Here is a 19,093-nt window from a genome sequence, read left to right on the forward strand (position 1 = left end):
TTAAGGGCAATATCATCATTTAAAATTTCACGTGCATCAATATATATAAAAATATCATGCGCAAGTCATGCCGAGGCGACGACCCGGTCCAATAGAAAAGAAATGTGCACTTGCCGAGGGTCGACGGCGCGCCTATAGATGCATCTATTACCCCGCTCGCGAAATAATCTGCGATGCGGTCAACATAAAATAACACATACCCTGCTCGCGAATCATACATGCGACGCAGGTACACAGAGAGATACATGCTCNCCCCAAAATCGCCCAAGCCATGAAAAATGGAGGAGAAATGAACTCAACCCCAACTTTAAACAACCATTCTGCCCCAGCTCTTTTCGCACCTGCGGTCCTTTGACCGCTTCTGCGGTTCCGCAGGTGCGGCCGCTCTACCGCATCTGCGGTTTCCCCAGGCCTTCCCTTTTCCGCTTCTGCGACACAATTTCCGCAGATGCGGTCCCGCTTCTGCGGATCTTTGACCGCATCTGCGGTCCTCCCTAGACCGCCCATTCTCGCTTCTGCGATTCTCTCTTCCGCAGATGCGGTCCCGCTTCTGCGGAACCTTGACCGTATCTGCGGTCATGAGCCTTAGACTAAATTTCGCACCTGCGCCTTCCTAGCCGCTTCTGCAGCGCCGCACCTGTGGCCCCCTTTCCGCAGGTGCGGTTATGACAGCAACCAGACCCTTCAGCCTTCTTCAAAATTCCATTTTCGATCCGTTAATCACCCGGAATCCACCCGAGGCCCCCGGGACCCCAACCAATCACACCAACCAGTCCCAAAACACATTACGGACTTGCTCGAGGCCTCAAATCACATCAAACAACGCTAAAATCATGAATCAACCCCCAATCCAAGCTTTATGAACTTTAGAACTTCCAACTTCTACTTTCGATGCTTAAACCTATCAAATCGCGTCCGATTGACCTCAAATTTTGCACACAAGTCATATTTGACATTACGGACCTGCAACAACTTCCGGAATCGGATTCCGACCCCTATGTCAAAAAGTCCACTTCCGGTCAAACTTCTCAAAAACCTTCAAATTTCTATCTTTAGCCAAATGGCTCCAAGATGACCTACGGACCTCCAAATTCACTTCCGATCGCGCTCCCAACTCCAGAATCACCATACGGAGCTATTCACAGTCTCGGAATCCCAAACGGACAATGATAACACTGAAATGCACTTCAAGCCAAACTTATGAAATTTCTTCTAAAATGCTAACTCCCACAATAGGCGCCAAAACGCTCCCGGGTTATCCAAAACCCGAACCGGGCAAGTCCGAAATCATCATACGAACCTGCTGGAACCTTCAGATCCCGATTCCGACGTCGTTTTCTAAAAATTCTCATCCTAGTTCATTCTTTCAACTTTAGGCTCCTGAAATAGGAATTCTCTTCCCAAATCAACTCCGGATTTCCCGAAACTCAATTCCTACCGCGCGTGCAAGTCATAATGCCTGAAATGAAGCTGATCATGGCCTCAAACCGCTGAACGACGCGCTAGGACTCAAAACGACCGGTCGGGTCGTACATTTACGGGTTCGAAAGTTCGCGGTTTTGAAAGTTTAGCAGTTCAGAAGTTCATGAAATTTTTGAGTTTGGAAGGTTAACATTGTTGGTTTGGAAGTTTATGGTTTCATGTTTATTGTATCTAAATTATTTATGAATACTCCTGAGAAGTTATTTCCTTAATTTGCGTACCAAACACCGGAATATGAATAAGATTACCACTTGTTCTCCAAGAAAATATTTTCTTGGAAAATATTTTTCGCGGAAAATAATTTCCATTATACCAAACACAACCGAAATTAGGATTGTATTCTGCCATTAATTGTTTCGCACATTCACCTTATTAATATTGTAGTATCTTTAAAAAAAAATAATTAATAGAACATTTCTTTATTTAAAAGTAAGTATGTCACGACCCGAATTTCCACCCTCGAGAGTTGTGATGGCGCCTACTAGTGAAAGCTAGGCAAGCCAATCAACTGAATTATTTGCCTTGTTTCCATTTTTTTGAATTCGTTAACAGTTATAAACCAACAGTTAATAATCAACAAAATTTAATAAGCGGAAGATTTGGATTCCAAGTTTTAATAATACTGCTAATGCCATTCCATAACAAATGTACCCAAGACTGGTGTCACAACTTCACAGACTATCTAAGATTACTACAAATAAAGGTCTGAAAAAAATAATAAAACACTGTCTCTAGAAATACAAGAAGGCAACGGGAATAATAGATAGAAGGAGACGCCAAGGCCTGCGGACGCCTACAGGACTACCTTGGGTCGCTTGATGAACAAGAAGCAGCAATCTCACTGCGGTCCAAAATCTACAACACTGGGATCTGCACAAAAGAGTGCAGAGTGTAGTATCAGCACAACCGACCCTATGTGCTGGTAAGTGCCTAGCCTAACCTCGGCGAAGTAGTGACGAGGCTAGGACCAGACTACCAAAATAAACCTGTGCAATTAAATCATATACAGCAGAACAATACAAGCAGAAATGTACAGCTAAGGATGGGAGGGGGAAACATGCTGCGGGGACATCGAATAATAACAGAAGAACAACGAATAAATATAAAGATCACCACAGTTCAATTGAAGATAGGAAGGGGGATCATGCTGCGGGGCACAACAAGTATCAACAGAAATCCAACAACTAAATGTAGAGAAACCATAACTCAGTTATCAATAAAAAAAATCAGGAAATCAAAGACAAGTGCACGACATCACCCCTCGTGCTTTAACACTCTCTCACCAAAACAATGCACGACATCACCCATCGTGCTTTAACACTCTCTCACCAAAACAATGCACGGCATCACCCTTCGTGCTTTACACTCTTCCTCACCCAAGCAACAATCACAAAGCAATTTGGGCAAGGGAATCAATAACATCATAATAAAATCAAGTAACAACAGGAAATCAGTAAGTAAGCATAAAGAACACCATAACTCAATTACCAGTAAAATCAGGAAAGTTAAGGACAAGTGCACGGCATCACCCTTCGTGCTTTTACTCTCGTCCTCACCATGAAAATTAGTATAATTGGCACGGCATCACCCTTCGTGCTTTTACCTCACATAATCACTCATATAAAGGCACGGAATGGTACATCGTGCGGCACGGCATCACCCTTCGTGCTTTACACTCTGCCTCACAAAATCATACACGGCATCACCCTTCGTGCTTTAACACTCTCTCACCAAAATAATGCACGGCATCACCCTTCGTGCTTTACACTCTTCCTCACCCAAACAACAAATACAAACAATAAGGGCAAGGAAATAAATGAATCATAATAAAATCCCGGCAAGGGAACAACATCAAAACAACAACATCCCGGCAAGAGAACAATATTAAAACAACAACATCCTGGCAAGTGAACAATACCATAATCCTCTTCTCGTTTTCACATTTACTTCACAACTCGATTCACAATTTGAGCCAATGCTCAATAAGGTTCAATTGCCAATTATTCTTTCACAATTCACTTCACGACTTGAGCCAACGCTCCTCAATGTTCAAATATTACCACTTCTTCCACAAACATTGCCCAACAATAGCAATCATCACAAAATGGCATAAACAATACAAACGGAGTCATAATAATCATAATATAAGACTCACGGGCATGCTTGACACCAACGTATAGATACTCGTCACCATGCCTATATGTCGTACTCAACAAATAACACATAGCAAATAGGACACAACTCCTAATCCCTCAAGCTAAGGTTAGACCAAACACTTACCTCGAACTTCCACGGCCAACTCAAGCCTCAAACACCGCTTTTCCTTTTGAATTTGGCTCCAAATCAATTGTATCTAGACATAATCGACTTAATAACATCAATAAACGCTAAACAATTCGATTCCAAGGCTTAATTATAGAGTTCCTATCATTCTTCCCAAAAATTCAAAAATCAGCCCCGGGCCCGCTTAGTCAAAACACGAGGTTCGGACCAAAACCCGATCACCCATTCACCCACGAGTCCGAATATGTAATTAGTTTCGAAATCCGACCCCAAAACGAGGTCTAAATTCCATTTATACAAAAAGCCCTAACTCTACCCAAGTCCCTAATTTTCTACCCTTAAGAACATGATTTAGGCCTAGAAATCTAATGGGTGTTAATAAAAATTGAAGAAAATGAGTCTAAGATTACATACCTATGAATTTGTGGTGAAGTTCTCTTTCATAAATCGCCCAATTTGGAGTTTGGAAGAAGAAGTTATGAGTTTTAGGTTAAATCCCGTATGTGTTCTGTTACTGTTTAAATGACCGGGCAAAATTGGTCTATGCGATCGCGAACAAGGGTATGCGATCGCATAGGGTAAAGGGGATTGGGCATTGCGATCGCGGAGCAGGGATTTCGTTCGCATAGAGGAAAAATGGTGACCCCCAGAATTAACTCTATGCTATCGCAGACCTATCTACGCAATCGCGTAGAACAAATGATGACTCCCAGAATTAACTCTATGCTATCGCGGACCTATCTCTATAATCGCATAGAACAAATGATGACTCCCAGAATTTAACTCTATGCTATCGCCGACCTATCTATCCAATCACATAGAACAAATGATGATTCCCAGAATTAACTCTATGCTATCGCGGACCTATCTATGCAATCGCATAGAACAAATGATGACTCCCAGAATTTACTGTACGCTATCGCGGAAGAAGCTGTGAGATCGCATAGCACAAAATAGGGCCCCCATGAAATTACACTATGCGATCGCAAACCTTCCTATGCGATCGCATAGCACAAAAGAACTGGACACCAGCAAACAGCAGAAAACCAGATTTTTCTAAGTCCAAAATACTCCGACGCCTGTCCGAAACTCACCCGAGCCCTCGGGGCTCCCAACCAAACATGTACACTACCTAAAAAATACCCTACGAACTTACTCGTGCGATCAAATCGCCAAAATAACATCAACAACTATGAATTTAGCATCAAATCATGAAATCACTTAAGAACTTCAAATTTTCCAATTTTCTCAAATACGGTCCGATTCACGTCATTTCAAGTCCGTTTCTTACCAAATTTCATAGGCTCGACTTAAACCACATATAAGACCTGTACCGGGCTCCGGAACCAGAATACGGGCCTGATGCCATCAAATTTTAAACACATTTTATTTTCAAAAACTCATCTATTTTTCAGAAAACAATTTTCTTTAAAAATTTATTTCTCGGGCTAGGGACCTCGGAATTCGATTCCGGGCATACGCCCAAGTCCTATATTTTCTTACGGACCTCCCGGGATCGTCGGGACACGGATCCGGGTCCGTTTGCTAAAAATGTTAACCGAAGTCAACTTAAATTCATTTTAAAGGCAAAATTTATTATTTTTCACAGATTTTCATATAATGGCATTCCAGCTACGCGTCCGGACTATGCACGCAAATCGAGGTGAGGTAAAAGGAGATTTTTAGGCCTCGAAAATGCTGAATTTTTTTCTCAAACAAGTGATGACTTTTTCGGTCATCACAAAGTAATAATATTTTTATAACATAAATCAATTGAAATAAATGAGTGTTTAGGTATTTTTTTATCAAATAACAATTTAAATATCAAATATTATTATATGTGATAACTAATCGGTATAAACAACAATAAACGAAAGGATGCAAATTTAATTAACAAAATATTTCGTTATTTAAAAGTAAATAGTATTATTTTTGTAACATAAATAAATTGAAATAAATGAGTGTTTAGGTATTTTTTTTTAACAAATAACATTTAAATATCAAATATTGGTATATGTGTGATAACTAATCTGTATAAACAACAATAAACAAAGGGATGCAAATTTAATTAACAAATTATTTCGTTATTTAAAGTAAATAATATTAGTTTTGTAACATAAATAAATTAAATAAATGAGTGTTTAGGTATTTTTTTTTTATCAAATAACATTTAAATATCAAATATTGTTATATGTATGATAACTGATCGGTATAAACAACAATAAACGAAGGGATGCAAATTTAATTAATAAAATATTTTGTTTTTTGAAAGTAAATAATATTATTTTTTGTAACATAAATAAATTGAAATAAATGAGTGTTTAGGTATTTTTTTATCCAATAACATTCAAAATCAAATATTATTATATGTGTGATAACTAATCGGTGTAAACAACAATAAACGAAGGGATGCAAGTTTAATTAATAAAGTATTTCGTTATTTAAAAGTAAATAATATTATTTTTTTGTAACATAAATAAATTGAAATAAAGGAGTGTTTAGGTATTTATTTATCAAATAACATTTAAATATCAATATTGTTATATATGTGATAACTAATCATATAAACAACAATAAACAAAGGGATGCAAATTTAATTAATAAAATATTTCGTTATTTAAAAGTAAATAATATTATTTTTGTAACATAAATAAATTGAAATAAATGAGTGTTTAGGTATTTTTATCAAATAACATTTAAATATCAAATATTATTATATGTGTGATAACTAATGGGTAAACAACAATAAACAAAGGGATGCAAATTTAATTAATAAAATATTTCATTATTTAAAAATAAATAATATTATTTTTTGTAACATAAATAAATTGAAATAAATGAGTGTTTAGGTATTTTTTTTTTATCAAATAACATTTAAATATCAAATATTGTTATATGTGTGATAACTAATCGGTATAAACAACAATAAACGAAGGGATGTTGAAATTCTTCTCTTAGAGAAATTGTTGAGAATTCAAATACATAGTTTGACAATTAATGGGCGAATATAGTAGTAATATATATTCCCCTTTACTAAGCTACTAGCTGAAGGTGTCGGTCTAATTTTTGCTATTATTAATTTTATTAACTTCAGATGTTTGTTAATGTCTTTCTCCTTTAGTATTTATTTATTTTTAGACATATTTAGAAGTAGTATTTTATGTGAAAAAAGGTTAGATTTGTTTTATTAAAAAAATATTCTTTTAGTACTATAAGTTTTATGTCTAGTTTAAGTAACCAAATAAAAGACCAAAAAGGAAAAAACCAAATAAAAGAGGAACTTGAGACCTTCCCAAGATCTCACTCCGTTACATTTGCTCCGTACATTCCCATTGTTCCTCCGGAGATCGGACGATTCCCGCCGTCCGATCTCAGTTCAGATCCGTATCCCCAATTTGCTGTAAGTTTCTTTTATTCTGTTTAAATCACTTTTCTGTCCAATTATGTTTATTTGTCAATGAAAGCCATGAGATTTATATGTGAAAATTTGCTGTATTCATATAATTCTGATGTGTTTGATGATTTTCCCAAATGGGTTGATGTGAAAATCAGCATTCTTGATAAAAGTAGCATTCTTGGTAAAATTGTGTATTTTTTCAATGCAATTTATGATAGAAAATAATCAAATGAGAGATTACTAAATTGAAGATTTCACCTAAATGATCTGCTTGCATATAATTGTTAGTTGAGATTCACACATATATAGGGTTTTAGAGTATACAAAATTTATGATGGAATTGTTCAGTTAGCTAAGAGACATTTGTGGTTTTTTTTTAAAGCAATACTGATGAAGCTGAGCTTAGTTGAATTGTCTTTTATAAAGTTATGTTGCTTAGTTCTCTTTGTTTTGTTTCGATCTTGCTAAAATTCCAGTCTTTTGATTGTTTCAGTTGTCAGCATTATTTTCTTTGGTTGTTAATTCCAGGGATTTGGCACATTTTATAGCATTAAGTTGGACAAATCTTAAGATCTCACCTATGTTTAATTGATCTTTAACTGATTCTTGTCTTTAGAAATGGAATCTCATGCTTTGATTAACCTGTGTATGCACCTGATTATGTTTTGATGATGTAAGCTATGGATGTAAATACTCATTTCAAATCGAGTCTTCTTTGCATATAATTTTCAGTTCTTGTTTTACATTGTGTTGAGGGAATTTTGTTTTGAAGTGTTATTGTAGAGTTTAATTAAATATAGTGCATTATGCACTAAAAATATATTTATATATACACAATAATTAGTAAGTTTTGAAAACTTAACAACTTAATTTTAGCTTACTAATTGTGTTGCTTTCTGATCAATTAAGTAAGTATTGTTCGTTAGAAAGGTCCACTTTTTAGCTAAATTCAGTTCCATAATTGGTTATAAAAATTGATGGGTAACTGGTTAGCGGGATTTTCTATAAGCTGCTCCTGCTCAAGCAAAGGGTTGGTTCAGCTCCTGATAAACAGCCACCCTTTACCACAAAAATTCTCACTCTCTTTATAAGGAATAGAATTCATTATTCTTTACTATCATCAAACTCTGGTGTTATATTTCCATTTCATAACGTGTAATGTTATAATGTTATGTGCTCTGCTATACCTGTAACTGATTTCTTTGGTGCTGTCCAAACAGACAAGGTTGATTGAGCTCAAAATTAAGCTGCTATGGGATCTGATGGTCAAAATTGGTATTTGGATTTAACCTATGACCAATGGACTCCTCTGTCTGTCTCTGGTCCGAGACCAGCTGCACGCTACAAGGTTCCCCCTACTTCTACATTTTATATTAACCTACATGATCACATTGTGCAAGATCTTGTGTTGGTTATGCCATTCTTGACTTCTTTGTTTCTTCCATTGAAGCTTTATAGCGCTGTGTTGTCATGCATATTCTGATTCTTTTCTTTATCCCAATATGGTACTTTTATTTCGTGGGTCTTCTGATTATATCTTGGGCTATTACTTCTTATACGATTTTCTTACTGCACTGTAGCATTCAGCTGCGACAGTTGATGGAAAATTATACATCGTTGGTGGAAGTCGTAATGGACGATACCTGTCTGACATCCAGGTATTTGGTCAATCTTATGATCAGTTTTTCTTGTTTGACAATTCCAAGTATTTTGCGGGTTTTATAATTTTTTGATTTCACGTACACTGATGTTCTTTTCTTTCTTTAATTAATTCCATTCTGCAGGTTTTTGATCTAAAAAGTTTGTCATGGTCCATTATAAAGTTGAAATCTGGAGTTCTTCCAGCTACCTCTGGCCACAATATGGTGAGAATTGACCTAATATTATTATGCCTCACCTGCTAATTGCTTTATTTGCTGTATCTGTTTTTTTTTTGGTCTTCCTTCAATTTTATATGTTGTTCAGTGAGGTAATTTTCATTTCACTTCTCTAGCTAATTATCCACTAATGTATGATTTTTCTTCTATTCTTCTTGTTCTGGTGCTGCTCTTTGACGTTGTTGGCAGATTAAGTGGGAAAATAAACTTCTATTTCTTGCTGGTCACTCAAAGGATGTTTCTGATACAGTAACAGGTTTGTTGTCCTTTGGAGCCTTTTAAAACTAGGAAGCGATGCTTATTCATCTCAACTTCAAATCTTCTCGATGTATCTTTTGCAGTTCGATTCATCGATCTTCAATCATATGAATGTGGTGTTATAGAGACCTTTGGAAAACTTCCGGTAAGTAACCATCCTCCTCTATGATTTCACTCTTTGCTTTCATAGCCTTCTATTTTGGGCAATTCTCGAACTTATTGGAACTACACGAGTCTCACTCTCACTTCATGGTGTATCTGGTGGTCACCTTACTACTGATTACTGTTATGTTGCTTCTTTCTGGTTGAGAGCTGTAATGTTGCTTCTTGTCTATTGTGTCTTCCAGGTAGCCCGAGGTGGGCAATCTGTTACCGTTTTCGGATCTAAACTCATAATGTTTGGTGGAGAAGACCAGAATAGGTTTTTGCTAAATGATGTTAATGTTCTTGATATAGAGACAATGACTTGGAGTACTGTTGAGACCACGTAAGTATCTGACTAAGTTTATTTCTTCACTAATTATGCGTCTGCATTAATTCATTGTGCTTTGATAGGCAGACATCCCCAGCTCCCAGATTCGATCATACGGCTGCACTCCATGCCGATCGCTACCTTCTGATTCTGGGCGGATGTTCTCATTCAGTTTTTTTCAACGATCTTCATGTCCTTGACTTGGAAACGGTATAGTTACCTGTTTGGATGGAGCCATATTAGTACTCACGATGCAGCCATTTTGCCCTTTGAATGATCTCCAAAGAAAGTACTATTAATAATTATAGTCAGTTGGATTGTAAAATTTTAGAAAGCCTCTTCTCTTCATTGGCAGATGGAATGGTCTCGACCACAACTTCAGGGGGATCTGGTTAGTCCAAGAGCTGGTCATGCTGGTGTTACTCTAGGTGACAACTGGTATATCGTTGGTGGTGGAGATAACAGAAGCGGTAAGTGAAACATTTTAGCAGCCTCTTCAACCATACCCTCTGTGCATTCTGACTCATGATGCACAGCTCTTTTTATTCTATTTTTATGTTTAAATGTTATTCTTTTTGCAGGTGTGCCAGAAACTCTTGTGTTAAATATGTCGAAGCTTGTAGTGTCAGTATTAGCAACTGTAAAGGGGAGAGATCCGCTCGCAAGTGAGGTTATCATCTGCTAACTATCTCCACTAGCGTTATATTTTCTGCAATGGACTTTTTCCGGGAAATTAGATATCCCCTATTTTTAGGAAGATTATAAAGCAGTGGTATCTTTTGGACTGTCATCATGTTGGATTATCTGAGGTTTCTTTACTGGAAACTTCTAGTAACCTATCCAAAAAAGACCTTCTAGTAAGCTATGGGACTATGTCCTTTACTCCTCGATTAAAATTGTGGCGGGACACAGTTGAGCAGGTCTTCGTAATATGTCGACACTGATGAATCAGCTCTACTCTTTCTATTTCAGTGGAGGAAATTATTTCAACAAACTGAAGGAAAAAAATCTGGAATTCCATGAAAAATAGTTAATGCGGAAAGAGAAAAATAATATTGATATGGGGAACTTTTTCACTTTACTTTGCTTCCCAGAATCAAATTGATTTTTCTACAAGAAAATCAAGGCTGTTCCTTCAATTGAAGTAAACTGTAAAAATATGCTTAAAATCTCTTTTGTAATCTTAAACAAAATTTAAGAGAGTGTGGTTGTAGTACACCTAGAACTTGTATATTTTCAGGAACCTGCTTAAATCTGGTAAACTCCATAACCCATAAGAGTAAAAAATTGGTAAACTCATTAGCTTAGGATACTCTGTTCAATATGTTTATTTAGTAGCCATTGCCTAAGACAACATCATTTCCCATTATTCATAAACTTCGTTGAGGTTGTGAGTTTCTTTTCTAAATTGGTCTTTAGGTTTTGTTGATGATTCTGTCTGATATGATATTTGAAACAGGGACTGAGTGTGTCTTCGGCATTACTTGATGGTGAGAAATTCTTGGTTGCTTTTGGTGGCTACAATGGGAAGTACAATAACGAGGTATCTGCTAAATTCTTTATATTCACTTTTCTTCAACAGCCTTAGAGTTTCTTGTGGGGAGATAAATGGATTACAGAAGCATTGGGTCGTGTCTTCCTCTTTTGCTTCTCCATACGTTTGATAAGCTCAAAATCCAACTCATTGATAAGCTCAAAATCCAACTCATTACTTCACTGGAAAAAGGAGGGATTATTCATCATTTGTTCGTTAGATCTAGTCTGAGAGGAAATGGTATTAAGACAAAACGATTTTGTGCTACGAAGCCTCCTTTCCTAAATTATTGCATTTCAATTGGTATAGGTATATGTTATGAGGCCTAAACCAAGGGATGCATTACATCCCAAGATACTTCAGTCACCAGCGGCTGCAGCAGCAGCAGCTTCTGTTAGAGCTGCATATGCCTTGACTAAACCTGAAAAGTTAGATTTATCTGAAAGAGAAGATTCCAATTTTAAGGAAGTCCATGTTGATAACACTCAGCAAAAGCTTTCAGCCGAAATTAGTGCACTTGGACAGCAAAAAAAGGCGTTGGAGTCATCACTTGCTGACGTCCAAGCAGAAAATGCTAATCTCAAGGCCAAGATTGAAGAAGTCAACAGCACTCATGCTGACTTGTCCAAGGTACTCTCATTAGAGTGATATGCGCTATAGGAATTGATAATCACGTAAGTATCCAATCTTGAAGTTCATTGCTTCATTACAGGAGCTTCAGTCAGTTCAAGGGCAACTTATATCTGAGAGATCAACATGTGCTAAACTGGAGGTTATACTTCTGACACTTCTTTCCTTTTTGAACTTAAAGTCTAATTCTCCCCTCCGTATCCTATATCAGTATTGTCAAAGGCTCATTTAAGGCGCACTTAAGCCCTGAAGCTCAGGGAGGCGTTTTGCTTCACTTAAGCTGCGCTTCAGTGTAGACAAGGCACCAAGACGTGCCCCTTGCCCATGAGTTCTATCTTGAATGGAGCAATGCTAGACTACAAATATAATTGGCAAATAAGTATATTAGTTGTTAAGGAAAACAATATAAATGAATTTGTTACTTTTCTCTTGAATTACATGTATATTTTTATTTTTTCCTTGCATTGCGCCATTTTTTAACTAAAGCCCACACTTAGATTGCGCTTAAAGCCCCAATTGAGCTTTTCACCTTTGACAATACTGTCCTATAGCAGAGCAATCCAATCAATTATGTCTCAATTCGAAACATGAGCTTTTATATCATCCTCAGGCACAAATAGGGGAGCTGCAAAAGATGCTCGAATCCATGCAGTCTATAGAGGAGGAAGTTCAAGCTCTACGAAAAGAGAAATCTGAGTTGGAACGTGACATGGAGCGTGCTGCATCTGTCCAGAAACAGGGCTCGGGCGGTGCTTGGAAGTGGATTACTGGATGAGCATAACAATCAATTTGCGCATTTGCAACCTCAGTTTTTTTCCCATTACTGCCAGCTTGCAAAAGAAATTCTTGTAATGCTGTTCTGTTAGAGGAAGTGCAACTTTGGAATTTTTGATGAACATATATGTTTTTGTGAGAAGATTAGGAAATGGTTGAAAAAACATATATATCATTCTTTTCACTTGCTTTCGATATGTCATCTGTGGCACTTGCATTTTGTAATCACAATATTTAATTGTAGCAAATTCATTGTTTTTGTGAGGGCTTATGCACCACGATACTTATGCCCTGCCAGTACATCTGGCGCAGGGACTCGCCCAAAAAACGCCTTTTAAAACACTATTTAAAATGAGTGAGTTGTGAGAAATTGCGATTTCGGAGGTCCGGCAAAACCTTCGTTCGTGGAAACTGTTTGATTAACTTTTAGACCATCCAGTCAATTTAAGTCTAAACTGACCAAAATAAATACTACATGCATATAGTTAGTCTTAAGTTCATCAAAGTGGAATAATTGAAATTTATGCGGCAGCAATATAATGACATTAGCTTTTATAAATAAAGTAATAGGAATTTGATAGTTCCAGGAACCAACTCTACTCTACTCCCTTATTTGGTAATGTGGCTATTTAAATAATAGTATTATTCAGTTGGCGAAAAAGAATAAAGTATCAGACTTTAAAGAAATGGACAAACAGGATCAATAGACCCCAGACGCCAACAATGAATCAAAAGGCTGCTAGCTAGTGTAAAGTCTAGTAAGGCAACTGGGAAATGATTAATCAATTACATTAACTATATATATATATATATATATATATATATATATATACACTTGTCCCTTCTCTTCCATTTAAGTCAAGTTCCTTTCTTTCTTCCTTAAAAGAACAAGTAAAAATACACTCATCTTTAATTAGCAATGGCCTCAGCAGCAGTTGGCAACTATGAAGAAGAGATTGTTCGCCCCGTCGCCAACTTCTCCCCTAGTCTCTGGGGTGATCACTTCCTTTCATTCTCCATTGATAATCAGGTAATTTATTAATATTCTTCATTTGTAGTTTCTTCTTGAAAACATGGTTAATTTTGCTAATTTTAGTTTACTTTCTTTTAACTTTCAATAACGTTACATATAGGTTGCGGAAAAGTACGCTCAAGAGATTGAACCGTTGAAGGAACAGACAAGGAGTATGTTGTTAGCAACAGGAAGAAAATTGGCTGACACATTGAATTTGATAGACACTATTGAACGCCTTGGCATATCCTACTACTTTGAGAAAGAAATTGATGAGATTTTGGATCACATTTACAACCAAAACTCAAACTGCAATGATTTCTGCACCTCTGCACTTCAATTTCGATTGCTCAGGCAACACGGTTTCAACATCTCTCCTCGTAAGTTCATCGTGAAGCACACCCTAAAGTTGTTAAAATTATTATCCATTTATTGGAAGAAGGCTAATTAATCTTGAGTTTTCTTTCTTGAAATACCAGAAATTTTCAGCAAATTCCAAGATGAAAATGGCAAATTCAGGGAGTCTCTTGCTAGTGATGTCTTAGGATTATTAAACTTGTATGAAGCTTCACATGTAAGGACTCATGCTGACGATATCTTAGAAGACGCACTTGCTTTCTCCACTATCCGTCTTGAATCTGCAGCTCCACATTTGAAATCTCCACTTAGGGAGCAAGTGACACATGCCCTTGAGCAATGTTTGCACAAAGGTGTTCCTAGAGTCGAGACTCGATTCTTCATCTCATCAATCTATGAGAAGGAACAATCGAAGAATAATGTGTTACTTCGATTTGCCAAATTGGATTTCAACTTGCTCCAGATGCTGCACAAACAAGAACTTGCTGAAGTATCAAGGTGCAATATATAAAAACAATGAACCCTTTTTGATTGATCATATCTCAAGTACTGATGTTAATTTGTTATGCTGCAGGTGGTGGAAAGATTTGGATTTTGTAACAACACTTCCATATGCTAGAGATCGAGTAGTTGAATGCTACTTTTGGGCATTAGGAGTTTATTTTGAGCCTCAATACTCTCAAGCTCGCGTCATGCTCGTTAAGACCATATCAATGATTTCGATTGTAGATGACACCTTTGATGCTTACGGTACAGTTAAAGAACTTGAGGCATACACAGATGCCATACAAAGGTATGAACTTCATCAACTCACTTATTCTGATATTCCTTGATAGTGAATGTCGTCGTGAATCATTTATACTCATTATAGTTGTGCTCTTTCCAAATGCTTGAATTCACCTTAATTTTGTCATCCTGCAGATGGGATATCAACGAAATTGATCGGCTTCCTGATTACATGAAAATCAGTTATAAAGCTATTCTAGATCTTTATAAGGATTATGAAAAGGAATTGTCTAGTGCCGAAAAATCTCATATTGTTTGCCATGCAATAGAAAGAGTATGTTTGAGCCACATAACTATCGAAATACATTTTTTCCTTAATCCATTTCTCACTTTGTTTTACCTTGTGTCCGTCTTTTAGTGATCAGAAACTTGATACAATTCAATCAAAATTTTCTAACACTTGAACATATATGTTTTGTATTCACAGATGAAAGAAGTAGTAGGACATTATAATGTCGAGTCAACATGGTTTATTGAAGGATATATGCCGCCTGTTTCTGAATACCTAAGCAATGCACTAGCAACTACCACATATTACTACCTCGCGACAACATCGTATTTGGGCATGAAGTCTGCCACGGAGCAAGATTTTGAGTGGTTGTCAAAGAATCCTAAAATTCTTGAAGCTAGTGTAATTATATGTCGAGTTATCGATGACACAGCCACGTACGAGGTATGATTTGCATCTCAAGAAATTATATCATTATATAGGATTTGGACAAACAAAGTGTTGCGACGACAATTAAGGCAATATAAAAGCTAACCTTTAATTTATCTGCTTTCTAGGTTGAGAAAAGCAGGGGACAAATTGCAACTGGAATTGAGTGCTGCATGAGAGATTATGGTATATCAACAAAAAAGGCAATGGCTAAATTTCAAAAAATGGCTGAGACAGCATGGAAAGATATTAATGAAGGACTTCTTAGGCCCACTCCTGTCTCTACAGAATTTTTAACTCTTATTCTCAATCTTGCTCGTATTGTTGAGGTTACATATATACACAATCTAGATGGATACACTCATCCGGAGAAAGTCTTAAAACCTCACATTATTAACCTACTTGTGGACTCCATCAAAATTTGAGCGGCCATTTGTTGCTCATCTCAAGGAAACTTCATTCTTCATTGTTGTATAACTACGTTGTTAGGGAGCTGCTTTTGTGTGATGTGCAGTGCACCTCCTAAACTAGGACCTTCTTAAGATCCTTGTAATCGCAATATTTTGTATCTATGAGAATCAATTTTTTTTTTGTAGTTGTCAACCATTTGTCCTTATACACTAATTTTATGTTTTCATTCTTGACCTTAATCTGAAAACCTACTTCAGTCTTGCCTGTTTACAAGAGAAATATAAGATCTAATAACTAAATACATGTTTATTGATCGAGAGATGTATAATACTAGAAGTAGGTCTATATTTATCTCGATATTCATACCTGAATATACTTGTTTAACACTTCAAATGAAAGAAATTAAAGTTCATCCGATTTCACTTCTGTGCTATCAACATATATACATTTTTTCATTCCGCGTCCATTTTCTCCTTTTTGCAATTTCATGTATATATCTAGGATGCAATAATAATTCTAAATAACAGTATTATTTGGGATTTTTACCAAGCGATACACTATATACAACCTTTTTACCCTTCAAGTTTCAACTTAATTACATGTGCATATACAATTTACCAATTATATACATTGTAGGAATTAAATGAGATATCTATTAAGTCCGTTTTCACGCTATACACTATCTAACGTATATATCCCAATCCCCCATGTTTCTCTGCCCACACCTTCGACGCTTCTGAACATCTCTCCCTCCATTAATGCTTTTCTTCCATTGTTCAAAAAGTTTTTCCATTTTCTCTCTCAAATTTCCTGATTTTTCTCTCAAAAGCCCTACGAAATCCTTAGTTCATCAACAATTCCTTCCCTTTCGATGAAAAAGAAAGGAACACCGAGGAAAAGACCTAAAAAAGCTACTATGGTGAATATCCTATCAAGGAGAGGATTAGAATGAAGATTTCAGTGGTATTAATTATTACATTATAATTGTAGAGAAAACAACAACTTTTATATAATTTACAATTTTCCAACATATCTGATGCAAGCAACATACCATATTATTCTCTTATTTTTATTGTTGTAGGTGAACTTGTCGACTTCATCAATGTAGCTGACTCAGACAATGATTCTAAGTATGGAAAAAGGCCAATAACCCTTGATGATTTTGAGCTGCCTGCGAACATTTCATTGATCGTTAAGTTCCGCGAAGTTAATGAAGATAAAATAACCCCTCTATAGCAAGGAAGAACAAGGGTTCCTGGAAAGTATGCCAGATCCCCCTTTCTTCCTTATTTCAGTTCTAGTGGAAGCAGTTTTGTTGGACCTCTCCCTATTTTAACCGTTAAGCATCCATTTACTAGGGTTACTGGCGACTATATTGATCCTGATTCGTTGGAAGAACTCAATAAGTGGTTTTATTTTGGGACCGACACGGTTTAAAGAGGTTAGTTTCCACTTTTTTCATATTATGGAGGGCATAGAATTTATGGATTTCCGTTTGCAACTACATTTTAATTGGTTTTTATATGTCTTTAAATAGGAAGAAGGTGCCTTATACTGTAAAAGATAACCTGCTCAACCCGTGGTTTGATCTTGGAGTGGAGAAAGTTGATATGAAGGACTGGTTTTATAGTTTGACACATCCTGGAAAAATCCTGAACAACACAGTTCGTTCATACCCCGGCATATAATTATAAGCTAAAGTTTTATGTTTTTTTAGATATCTGTAGATATTTTGTTTAAAATTTATTTATACATTGTCTGATGTAATGAGAAATTATGTAGTGTATTTTTTTTTGCAGCACATTGATGTTATTTTATACTAATTGAGGAAGAGAAGAAAGTATGGTCCTGAAAATAGAACTCGATTTACAACCACTGACTGTCTGTTCAATACAAGAATAGAACAAATTTATGAGAGGTACATGAATGCCCCTGCCGCTAGGAAGCTTGCTGTTGTCAAACCCCAGGACTTCGTATCAGAATACATATTGGGGTACTGATTACTTGTAAATGTTGCATGGGACAAAGTTAATTTTTAATTATGCCCGTCAACATTGTTGAGAAATTTCACTGGTTATTGGCAAAAATCCCTTTTGCGAAATTGGTCAAGAATAGGTATTTCCAAATTTCTGTACAAGCCCATCATCTACCTTTACCAATTAGATGTAAAAAGAAAGTATTAAAAGACGTAAACTACTTATATATTACCAAAGTAAACTACTTATATATTACCAGAGCTTTACCAATTAGATGTAAAAAGACGTAAACTACTTATATATTACCAAAGTAACTTAAAAAGAAAGTTTTAAATTTCAATTAGAACTATAGTAGGGTAAAGCTGTGTATTTAAAATCAGTATTTTAAATGTCACGACCCAAGTTCTCCCTCCGTGAACTGTCGTGACGGCACCTAGTCTCTACGACTAGGTACGCCTAACAATTTGCGGAAAATGAATTTAAGATACAGAACTAGCCAACTAATAGGCAAATATAATAAAAGAGTTCAAAATGCCGCTCGGCATATACAATAATAACACTCTCGAACTGAACATAGTACTCCCAAAACCCGGAATCTCATGAATCACAAGCTAAAAAAATACATAATGTTCTAACTCCAGAAGTCTAAACGAAGGAAAATACAAGAAGTCTATAACTGAAGGGAGAATAGAGAGAGACTTCTAGGTCTACGGACGCGGCAGATATACCTCGAAGTCCCTGGATCGCCTCGCCTCACGGATAGTATGGGTGAGCAGAAGGACCTGGATCTGCACATGAGAAATATGTGCAGGAAAGGGCATGAGTACACCATAGCAGTACCCAGTAAGTGCCAAGCCTAACCTCGGTCGAGTAGTGACGAGATCAGGTCAGGGCGCTGCAGGTTATATATATATATATATAAAGGTAAAACAGTATGAAATATGGCAGTAGAGTTAAGATACTAACAATCAATGAAAAATGAAAACACAAAAAGAAATAACTCAGTACACAGAGCTAGCAACAAGGGATCTCCCAAGATAACGTCCCGTAGTCCCAAACGTAAATGTATAGAGGATCTCCCGGGATATCGTTCCGTAGTTCAAATCGTATATGTGCAGGAGGATCTCCCGGAATACCGTTCCATAGTCCCAAAGTAAATATCCAGTACATCGGGATCTCCCGGGAT

The 19,093-nt window shown here is 36.5% G+C and overlaps 2 protein-coding genes across 2 annotated transcripts; both read left to right on the forward strand.

Annotated features, from left to right (window-relative positions):
- Nucleotides 1-7,003: 7,003 nt before the first annotated feature.
- LOC109214803 (acyl-CoA-binding domain-containing protein 4) lies at nt 7,004-12,938 on the forward strand. Its single transcript, XM_019378756.1, has 14 exons — nt 7,004-7,165; nt 8,383-8,510; nt 8,743-8,820; nt 8,947-9,027; nt 9,229-9,295; nt 9,381-9,442; nt 9,645-9,784; nt 9,853-9,979; nt 10,125-10,239; nt 10,351-10,439; nt 11,229-11,312; nt 11,613-11,933; nt 12,016-12,075; nt 12,544-12,938. The coding sequence occupies exons 2-14, from the start codon at nt 8,415-8,417 to the stop codon at nt 12,706-12,708; spliced, it is 1,485 nt and encodes a 494-aa protein (XP_019234301.1). The 5' UTR covers nt 7,004-7,165; nt 8,383-8,414; the 3' UTR covers nt 12,709-12,938.
- Nucleotides 12,939-13,620: 682 nt separating this feature from the next.
- On the forward strand, nt 13,621-16,170 carry LOC109214804 (5-epi-aristolochene synthase 1). Its single transcript, XM_019378757.1, has 7 exons — nt 13,621-13,737; nt 13,841-14,099; nt 14,199-14,574; nt 14,651-14,869; nt 14,998-15,136; nt 15,290-15,535; nt 15,649-16,170. The coding sequence occupies exons 1-7, from the start codon at nt 13,627-13,629 to the stop codon at nt 15,943-15,945; spliced, it is 1,647 nt and encodes a 548-aa protein (XP_019234302.1). The 5' UTR covers nt 13,621-13,626; the 3' UTR covers nt 15,946-16,170.
- Nucleotides 16,171-19,093: the final 2,923 nt, after the last annotated feature.

The sequence above is a fragment of the Nicotiana attenuata genome, unplaced genomic scaffold (assembly GCF_001879085.1).
Source record: "Nicotiana attenuata strain UT unplaced genomic scaffold, NIATTr2, whole genome shotgun sequence".
In the NCBI taxonomy this organism is placed as follows: domain Eukaryota; kingdom Viridiplantae; phylum Streptophyta; class Magnoliopsida; order Solanales; family Solanaceae; genus Nicotiana; species Nicotiana attenuata.

Bases quoted from the DNA above. Each gene is read 5' to 3' on its own strand.
- LOC109214803 (XM_019378756.1), top strand. From the start codon at position 8,415: ATGGGATCTGATGGTCAAAATTGGTATTTGGATTTAACCTATGACCAA. The intron at 9,028-9,228 runs GTGAGAATTGAC...CGTTGTTGGCAG, and splicing joins CTACCTCTGGCCACAATATG to ATTAAGTGGGAAAATAAACT. The intron at 10,440-11,228 runs GTTATCATCTGC...TATTTGAAACAG, and splicing joins GAGATCCGCTCGCAAGTGAG to GGACTGAGTGTGTCTTCGGC.
- LOC109214804 (XM_019378757.1), top strand. From the start codon at position 13,627: ATGGCCTCAGCAGCAGTTGGCAACTATGAAGAAGAGATTGTTCGCCCC. The intron at 13,738-13,840 runs GTAATTTATTAA...CGTTACATATAG, and splicing joins CATTCTCCATTGATAATCAG to GTTGCGGAAAAGTACGCTCA. The intron at 15,137-15,289 runs GTATGTTTGAGC...TTGTATTCACAG, and splicing joins TTTGCCATGCAATAGAAAGA to ATGAAAGAAGTAGTAGGACA.